A 9,593-nucleotide genomic window follows, 5' to 3' on the forward strand; every position below is an offset into this window, starting at 1 on the left:
AACCTCGGGTCGTTCTCCCTAGGAATTACAATAAAGTGCCTTGTTATTGGTTATGGAGCTATATTTGGGGTTTTTGAGATATTAGACATGAAAGGTATATGGAAATGAAAATAAACGAACAACTAGAAAGCTCTTGGCAAGGTTGTGAGAATTAGAATTCCTATCCTAGTTATCCTCCTCAATTGTGACCACAATTGTCCATTGCTACCACTTAGTTAACCTCTAACCATGGAGGAAAGTCAAGTAGATGAATTAACTTGATTCCACAAGTCCTAGCCAACTCCCAAGGGAAAGACTAGCTTTAGTGGTATCCAAATCAATTAGCAACATCTAATTATCAATCAACAAGGGAATTAGATAACTCAAGTGTCACTAATTACTCCACCTAGGCCAAGAGAAACAAAATCTACACTAAAATCCAACCAAGCATTTCATCAAACACTTGGAAGGCATAAGAGGAAAGCAAAGTAAATTGATAACAACAATGAAATCTAACAACTACTTATTGCAAGGAATTAATAACAACAATCAAAAGAAATACAATTATTATGAATTACCTCAAATTGAATTGGAAGAAAATAGAAGGAACAAGAGTACATCTACAATCAAGCATAGAAACAACATAAAAGAAATTACAACAAAAGAATAGAGGAATCATAAATGCAACAACAAAGAATTGGGAAGAAGAAGAAGTAGAGAGCATGAATGAAAACCTAGATCTAAGAACTAATCCTAATCCTAATTCCTAATCCTAGAGAGAAGTGAGAGCTTCTCTCTCTAAAAACTAACTTTCCCTCCAAAACTAACCTAAACTAAACTAAAGTGTGAAAGTATCTAAAGTATGTTGATTCCCCTTCAATCCTTGGCTTAAATAGTATCGAAAATGAGTTGGATTGGGCCCACAAGACTTTAGAATTCGCTGGCCATGTATTGCTTTAAGTGGGTCATATGGCAGCAACGACGCGTGTACGTACATTGCGCGTACGCATCACCATACGTATAGCAACTATGCCAAATCTTATATTGTTTCGAAGTCCCAGATGTTATCTTTCCAACGCAACTAGAACCGCATTATTTGGACCTCTGTAGCTCAAGTTATGGTCGTTTAAGTGCGAAGAGGTCGGCTTGACAGCTTTTGCGATTCCTTCATTTCTTCATGAGTTCTCCATTTTTACATGCTTTTCTTTCATTCCCTTGAACCAATCTTTGCCTCCTAAATGTGAAATCACTTAACAAGAATATCAAGGCATCTAATGGAGTCAAAGGTAAATCAAGATTAAACAATTAAGGACCTAAAAAGCATGTTTTCACTCTTAAGTATAATTAAAGGAGAATTCACAAAACCATGCTATTTCATTGGGAGAAAGGTTGATAAAACCCTCTAAATTCAACACAAGATAAACCCTAAATATGGGGCTTATTAGTACTCCAAGCCTAGGAGTAGACATTGCGTACTTAAGGCTTTAGTGAGTAGACCTAATGAGCTCGGTTCCTTATAATTATCAATGTATAGTTTGTAGACAAGGATGGTGATCTCAATTTCCCATGTCCTAGCCAAGAGTTCTTTTCCCTTATTTTATTAGTTCTTGTTATTTTACTTTCTTGTCATTTATTTTCTTGCAAAAATATAAAATCAAACCCCTTTGTTTCTTCATAGCCAATAATTGAGCACTTCATTGCAATTCCTTGTGAGACGACCCGAGGTCTAAATACTTTGGTTAATTCTTATTTGGGTTTGTTACTTGTGAAAACTCAAATTTTTTATGTGAGAATTGTTTGTTGGTTTGGAGCTATGCTTACAACAAAGTTATTATTTCTATAAGAAGAAAATCTAGACCATCAACTAATTCTCTTCATCAAAATGGCGCCGTTATCGGGGAATTACAATGGTGTTATGTTATTGGCTATTGTATATATGGTAATATGCTTCTTTGCTAGTTTTTGCTTGTTTTAGGAGTTAGTTTTTATTAGTTCTTACTAGTTTTGTTTTTATTTTCTCTTGCTATTATGAATTCTCACCACTTTGGCTATGAGTTTGGTTCAAATTATGTTGTAGGAAATGGGAGCTACAATGAGGATGTGCATCAAGGATGGAACAATCAAAGATGGGAGGAGCCTCAAGGGATTGATCAACCTTCTTGGCAACAACAACCTCTGGATTCTTATGGGTATAATCCTAATCCTAATGCATATCAATCTAATGGATGTGGTGACCCTTATTGTGATTGTCAACAACCACCACCATATGCCTATGAACTACCTCCTCAACATAATTTTGAACCACCTTACTCATAAGCCCCTTTTCACCAAACACCTCCATATTACCCTAATCCTTACCCACCATACCAACCACCTTATGAGCCATATGAACCATATGTAGAACCACCCCAATTCCACCACCAATACCCTCAAGAACCACCACTTCACTATCCTTACCAAGATGAATCACCTCCCATGTATGATAACTTTCAACCACAAAATGAATTCCCCGTTCCACCACAACCCTCTATGGAAGAATACCCATACCCATAAATTCAAGAGCAATATGATCCTACTTATACTAGCCAAGTGGAACAAGAGCCAATGGATCGTCTCAAGGAAGCAATGGATCAGCTTCAAGCAATAATCCGTCAAAAGGAGCAAGAAAAAGCCCAAAGGATGAATGAAGTTATCGAGGCTAACCTTGCCAAAATTAAAGCCGCCTTGGACTCACGGGACTCATGCAACAAGAAAAGCACCTCCACGGATGAATGTGAGAAATCAACCGAAGAGTAGAGTATGAATGAGATTTTAGAATCCCAACATAAGTACAAGGAGATGGGGTATGTCTTGCAACAAGTGGAGGAGGAAGAGATTGTTGAAGAAGAAGAAGTGGTTGAAGAGTTAGAGGAAGTTAAACAAGAGGTGGATTTCAAGCTTGAGAACACTTCCACACCAAGTGATATTGTTGATGATCTTGTGGAAGTTGTTGAACTTTCTTCCATTGAACTTGAAAATGATGTTGAGGAGGATAATGCACAACCTCGAAGGCATAGTATGAGTGATAAAAGATTGGAAGAGGTTGATCAAGAGATGGATTCAATCATTGAGAATTTCTTATCTACAATTGAATCCTCTCCTATTGGGCTTGAAATTGAGATCAAAGAAAAAGATGCACAACCTTCCATGCCGTTGGTAAGCAATGAAGAAAAGATTGAATTGGAAGGAAGCTACCAAGAGGAAGAGGTTGAAATTGTAGAAGCTTGTGAAGAGGTGGAGGTAGCCAAGAAAGACCACAAGGGAATGGACCTCGCAATGGCTAAGTGTGGGGAGGTCCCCCTTCCTAAGTCACCATCCAACACAACATTCAAATGGGTAAAATTATTATCCCTAAGCATTGCTTTCTCACTTGAATATGGTTTGATTGAAAATGATGGTCAACTTAGAGCTCTTTGTGGAGTTAAGAGTAGGAGAGAGTTGTGTAGTGGTTGAAAACATCACTCTAAGTTCATGATGGTTGCGTGCTCAAAGTTGAATAGCAACGGTTGGTGTAGAACCAAATTGCATGGGTCTAGGAGAATGTTTGGATGCTTAATTGAGAATTCACAAGCCTTGTCACCCAAATTTAACTATGGTAGTCAACGGGAAGATGGGTGCAAGAACAAGGTTTGGGACCCCGGTATTCATTTCATGAGCGTTCTTCTTGCAAGTCTATTTGAACTTCATTTTGATATTTGAATTGGTAGGATTCATGAGTCGTCATATGACCTTAGCCCTACCCATTTATACATGCTCTTGGAAGATTGATTTATTTTTTAACCAAGTAGGTAGAATCATTTTGCATTTAGTTGCATTCATATAGATAGATGCATTTAGGTTATTTACATTGAATAAATGTCCATACCCCTTCTCTTATCCTTCTTGGTTTAAGCATGAGGACATGCTTGGTTTAAGTGTGGGGAGGTTGATAAACCCCATTTGTAGGGTTTATCTTGTATTGAATTTAGAGGATTTTATAACCTTTCACCCACATTTATCCAATGAAATAGCATGGTTTTATAACTTCTCCTTTAATTGTGCTTAAGAGTGAAAACATGCTTTTTAGGTCTTAAAATAGCTAAATTTAATTTACCTTGATTCCATTAGATGCCTTGATATGTTTGTTAAGTGATTTCAGATTTAGGAGGGAAAGATTAGATCAAGGGAATGAAGGAAAAGCATGTAAAAATGGAGAACTCATGAAGAAATGAAAGAATCGCAAAAGCTATCAAGTCGACCTCTTCGCACTCAATCGACCATAACTTGAGCTACAGAGGTCCAAATGATGCAGTTCCAGTTGCGTTGGAAAGCTAACATCCGGGGATTCGAAATGATATAAGATTTGTCATAGTTGAATCGCACATAGGGGTGCGCACATGCACAGTACGCGTACGCGCCGATGGTGCCACATGATTTACTTAATGCAACTCGTGGCCAGCGAATTCTAAAGCCTTGTGGGCCCAATCCAACTCATTTCTGATGCTATTTAAACCAAGTATTGAAGGGAAATTAACATACTTTGATCATTAGTCATAGTTTAAGTTTTAGGATTAGTTTTAGTTAGAGAGAGAGGCTCTCACTTCTCTCTAGAATTAAGATTAGGTTTAGACACTACAAGAAAAACACCCATTCAGGTACACTTAAAAAGTGTAGCCAAAAACGAAAAAAAATGATGCCTTAGGAAAAGGCTACGCTTTTTAGGCTTCGGAGTCACTTTTGTAGGCGATGCCTATACTAGTGTTGTCTATTCTCAAAGGCTACACTTTTCTGTATCAAAGGCTACGCTTCTGGCCTTTGAGAATAGGGTACGCTTTTTAAGTGATGCTGTTCAGGACCTAAGGCTACACTTTTCAGGGCTACTGCATCACTTTATAAATGTAGCAAATAGTATACCTATAGCTACTCTATATAAGTGTAGCCTTTTGTCCCTCATTTTTTTTAAAAAATTTCTGTTTATATATATATATATATATAAACAGAAATTTCTAACAATTTTTTTATCTAAAATCTAATATTTGAGAATATAATTATATATATAATCCTGTATTTTTAATTAAATTAGTTAATTATTATAAAATAAAAATGAATACATATATAATAATACCATACAATAATCTTTAAATAATAAAAATTATATTGAAACAAAATATAATCATATAATGAACCAAAAATATTGGGATGATCATAATTTTGAGTATTCATACATCTCAAACTAGAATAAGTATACTCATATAATGCACTTAGAGTTTACTACTAATAAACTAGGAAAAATCAAAATATTATATCATATAAATGTATCTTAGCTTCTAATAAAAGACATCATCATCAACCATACATCTTTCAATTTCCATATTCGTCAATAAACCATCATGATAAGCATCTCAATCTTCACTCGCATCTTCAGAATTATCTTGCATAATTATATAGAAAAATAATTATAATTTGAAAAAGTACAACAAGAAAAAAGTAATTAACAGATTAATAACACATACAATATCCGAGCGGCATAGGATAATTGAAATTACTCTTCTTTTCATATCACCAAAAACATAAAATAAGAAACAAAACCATACTATGCTTGAATAAATAATTAAATAAACCAAAGTATTTTGCTTTAAAATAACAATCATATTCAGGGGATACTATAAGTCACCATAAAGGACATAACTAAAAAACGGACTAACACAACTTCATACTAAATGGGAACTAAAATCAGAAACTCAAGTGCATTGTGCAAGTGACAAGCAGCGCATAATAACATTTTTCTTCCTTTTTATTTTAACATTATAAGAAGCTCAAACTTTGCATGAAATTACATAATGAAAAAACAAAACCAGAAAAATTAGAAAAACTAGAAAAATTACAGCTTCCATCCTGATAACAATAATAATAAAATTACATAATGAAAAAACAAAACCAGAAAAACCAAATCACAGCTTCCATCTTCTTCAATTTCAGTTCAAATTAAAAAGATTTGGCATCCTCCTAAGTTCTAACAAATAAAAGTTTTAAACTCAACAGTAGATATTCAGAATCCTAATTAACAATTAACAATATATAAACAAATATTAGGGAATAAGAAAAAACTGGTCATACCATATTTATGTTTGGAATATGTGTTGATCCATGAGCGCTATTTGCATCAATTGGAGAGTGTTGGGCATCTTGTAACAAAGCTTCAATTTCTTCCGGCCTCATTCCAGGTTCAGATCGCTGAACTAGTAACTTAATCATATTTCGCAATCCATGAAGGTCAGCCTCTTGGTGCTGCTGTTTGGCCTTCATGTCTCCAAGTTCAGCCTTCAAAGATGTGACTTCCTCTTGGTGCTGTTGCTTGAGTTCAGAAATTTTTGCATACTTTTTTAAGTCACTTAGTGTAACTGATCTTCCATAGCACCTAACCCGACCTGGTTGTTCTTTTCCAAATAAAGACTCAAAAGCTTCCTCATCTGTTTCACCAGCAGCTTGCCGGTTTTGGAATTCATCCTAATTAAAAGAAACATTTGAAATAGAATTAGTTACCGTATCCTAAATTTGATTTATAATCATTAGTAATTCAATGAACTCTCATACAATTGCATCTTGTGTTTCCTGATCAACTTCCTTCCTTTTCCGACTTGTTCGAGTAGCAAGGAACATTTCAAACCTTTTTGGTTCCTCATTTGTTTCCTTTGTCGCGCGCTACAAAATAAAGCCTTAAATAAGTAAGTCTATAACAACATAACTAAAATTAATTAAACAAATCCCAGCACAAATATTAAATAAGTATACCAGAGCCACACGTACTCTTCTGAAATTGATTGGCCCCATGCGATGTGGAAACTTTTGCTGTTCTTTATGTTTCTTGTTTTTTTCACTTATTGACTATAATTTAATAAAAAGTTAGCACATAGAAACAGAGAACAATATAATTAAATTTTGCTTCAGCAAACAAAATTACAACAACCAGAATAGCAGCAGATATAATTACACAGAATAGAATTGCATAAAACAAAATTGCACAAAACAGAACTATAGAAAATAGAATTGCAGCAACTTAAAATTACAGCAAACCCTATCTGGGAGTTCAGAATGGAATTGCAAAAAATAGAATTGCAGCAACTTAAAATTACAAAAATAGAATTGTAAATACACAAATTCAGAAGTTCAGAATGGAACTGGCAGCAATATATCCTAAGAAAATTCAATTCAGTTCAAGAACCTACATCAGAATGGATATGTGTTTATACAGCATGAAAGAGGACAGATTCCCACATTATCAATTGAATTTTCATTATTTTGCTTATGTCTTAACAAACAGTAATATATTTGCGATTAAAGTACCAACTATTTTACCTGGATTGTAGGATGACTCCAATAATAGATCAATTTTATGAATTGACTTTCTGGAACTTGTGTCGGTCGATTTTTCACCATATCTTCGATGGTATCAAAGGGAACAAAGTGCTTCTGCTTAATCTTTCCCTTGAACCGCTTCCAAGCATCCCGAATTGCTTGGATCACCCACTTTTCTCCACTATCTGGGAGGATAAACTTGGTCTGCATGATATCAACAGTGTTATACGCACCTTCCTATATTTAAAATAATCGACATTTCATAATAATAGAAGAGTCTTACATTAACATAGTTCCACATGAATTTCTTAGCTTTAGGAGTTACAGCATGCCAGCTAGTGTACAAAAGACTCACAAATCTTTTATTTCTACTAATTGTGCCTACAAAACTATTTAAATTAGACACACTTTAATTGGTTGGTCCTACTGGCTGTCCAATATCAAAAATAACTTCTTCCCGCTGTTCCATAGTTCTTGCATAAATCTCTTTGCAAGTTGTTTTTCCCCGGGTTTTCTTCTTCTTTGGCTCTCCTAGTTTCATGCATTAGGGGAAAAATTAGGGAGTAATTAGTGATGTCAATTGAAAAATTAAGCATTATGATTTACAAAAAATATAAAAAATGATAGAAATATATTACCTTCGTCATCATCAATGTCCTCCATCACATGTGAATAATAATTTTCATCAAGTGGAAAGCTATCTCACACATCATCACTTAGTTCAGAGCTTAGTCCGTCAATTTCTACATCTATCCCATTTTCTTTTAAAAATTCATCAATAGTTGTAGCCCTTACCCTTGGCTTGCTCTTTTCCTTTCTTGATCCATCTTGCTCTGACATTAAATCTTCAGCTTGTGGGGTAGCGTTTGAACTCAGCAAAGTAGTGTCATGTTGCCTTTTTTGAGTTCTACCATGTGTGACTTGAATAATCTGCTGCTGCCTTTGGTTGATTGTGGGCTGAGTAGAATTTGCACAACTCCGATCTTGGCTTACACTTGTTGGCACGCTATTATTCATATTGGGAATTGCATCGAGCTTCCTTTTAAGTTCATCTGCACCCACCTTTGTAAGCTTAGAATTGTTCAAGCCTTGTGTTGACGGTTCATGTTGTACTTCATGCTTCTTTTTCTCAGCCATAGCCACAGTCAAGTGATTCTTTCTTTTTTGACTTTCGACTACATCCAACCTTGGCATAGTTTCCTCCTTGTCATTACGTGCTACACCTTGCATCACATATTGCTTGCGTTCATTTATAATCTTTTGTCTCTTGGCTTCAAATTGTCGAAGCAAATTCTTACTTGATGTTGCTTTAAGATCAATAAATTCTTTATTCCTGCACAAATAAATTAGTTAACTCGAGTTAATATAAGCAATAAAGTGACATATCCTATAAGAAACAGTAACAAAATGAGAAATTAAAACAAAAATATGACTTACAAATAAAAAGGTGAAGAAAACTTAGTTATACATATGTACATATTAAGCAATAAATTGCTTAGTGATGAGCGGATAATTTATACGCTTTTTGGCATTGTTTTTAGTATGTTTTTAGTAGGATCTAGTTACTTTTAGGGATGTTTTCATTAGTTTTTATGTTAAATTCACATTTCTGGACTTTACTATGAGTTTGTGTGTTTTTCTGTGATTTCAGGTATTTTCTGGCTGAAATTGAGGGACCTGAGCAGAAATCAGATTCAGAGGTTGAAGAAGGACTGCTGATGCTGTTGGATTCTGACCTCCCTGCACTCAAAGTGGATTTTCTGGAGCTACAGAACTCGAAATGGTGCGCTTCTAATTGCGTTAAAAAGTAGACATCCAGGGCTTTCAAGCAATATATAATAGTCCATACTTTGGCCAAGAATAGACGACGTAAACTGGCGTTCAACGCCAGCTTCCTGCCCAAATCTGGCGTCCAGCGCCAGAAAAGGATCCAAAACCAGAGTTGAACGCCAGAAATGGATCAAAACCTGGCGTTCAACTCCACAAATGGCCCCTGCACGTGCAACACTTAAGGCTCAGCCCAAGCACACACCAAGTGGGCCCAGGAAGTGGATTTATTCATCAATTACTTACTCATGTAAACCCTAGTAGCTAGTTTATTATAAATAGGACCTTTTACTATTGCATTTGGGATCTTTGGTCTCAGTTTTAATCCATTGTTCATCTTAGGAGACTATTGATCACGTTTTAGGGGGCTGGCCATCTCGGCCATGCCTGGACCTTCACTTATGTATTCTTAA

At 35.3% G+C, this 9,593-nt stretch overlaps 1 protein-coding gene across 2 annotated transcripts; it reads right to left on the minus strand.

Annotated features, from left to right (window-relative positions):
* Window positions 5,226-7,600, minus strand: LOC110267988. Of its 2 annotated transcripts, none has more exons than XM_021113840.1 (4): window positions 7,354-7,600; window positions 6,592-6,699; window positions 6,115-6,504; window positions 5,226-5,429 (listed from the first exon to the last, which is right to left on the minus strand). In XM_021113840.1, the coding sequence occupies exons 1-4, from the start codon at window positions 7,561-7,563 to the stop codon at window positions 5,400-5,402; spliced, it is 738 nt and encodes a 245-aa protein (XP_020969499.1). In that variant the 5' UTR covers window positions 7,564-7,600; the 3' UTR covers window positions 5,226-5,399. The 2 variants fall into 2 exon arrangements, with proteins under 2 accessions (XP_020969499.1, XP_020969498.1); XM_021113839.1 differs by having other exon boundaries at window positions 5,367-5,416.

The sequence above is a fragment of the Arachis ipaensis genome, chromosome B10 (genome assembly GCF_000816755.2).
Source record: "Arachis ipaensis cultivar K30076 chromosome B10, Araip1.1, whole genome shotgun sequence".
NCBI lineage: Eukaryota > Viridiplantae > Streptophyta > Magnoliopsida > Fabales > Fabaceae > Arachis > Arachis ipaensis.

Coding starts and splice junctions, on each gene's coding strand:
- LOC110267988 (XM_021113839.1), bottom strand. CDS start 7,563: ATGCAGACCAAGTTTATCCTCCCAGATAGTGGAGAAAAGTGGGTGATC. Junction 6,505..6,591: donor AGGAAACACAAGATGCAATT/GTATGAGAGTTC, acceptor TCTTTTAATTAG/GATGAATTCCAAAACCGGCA. Junction 5,417..6,114: donor ATATTCCAAACATAAATATG/GTATGACCAGTT, acceptor ATAATTCTGAAG/ATGCGAGTGAAGATTGAGAT.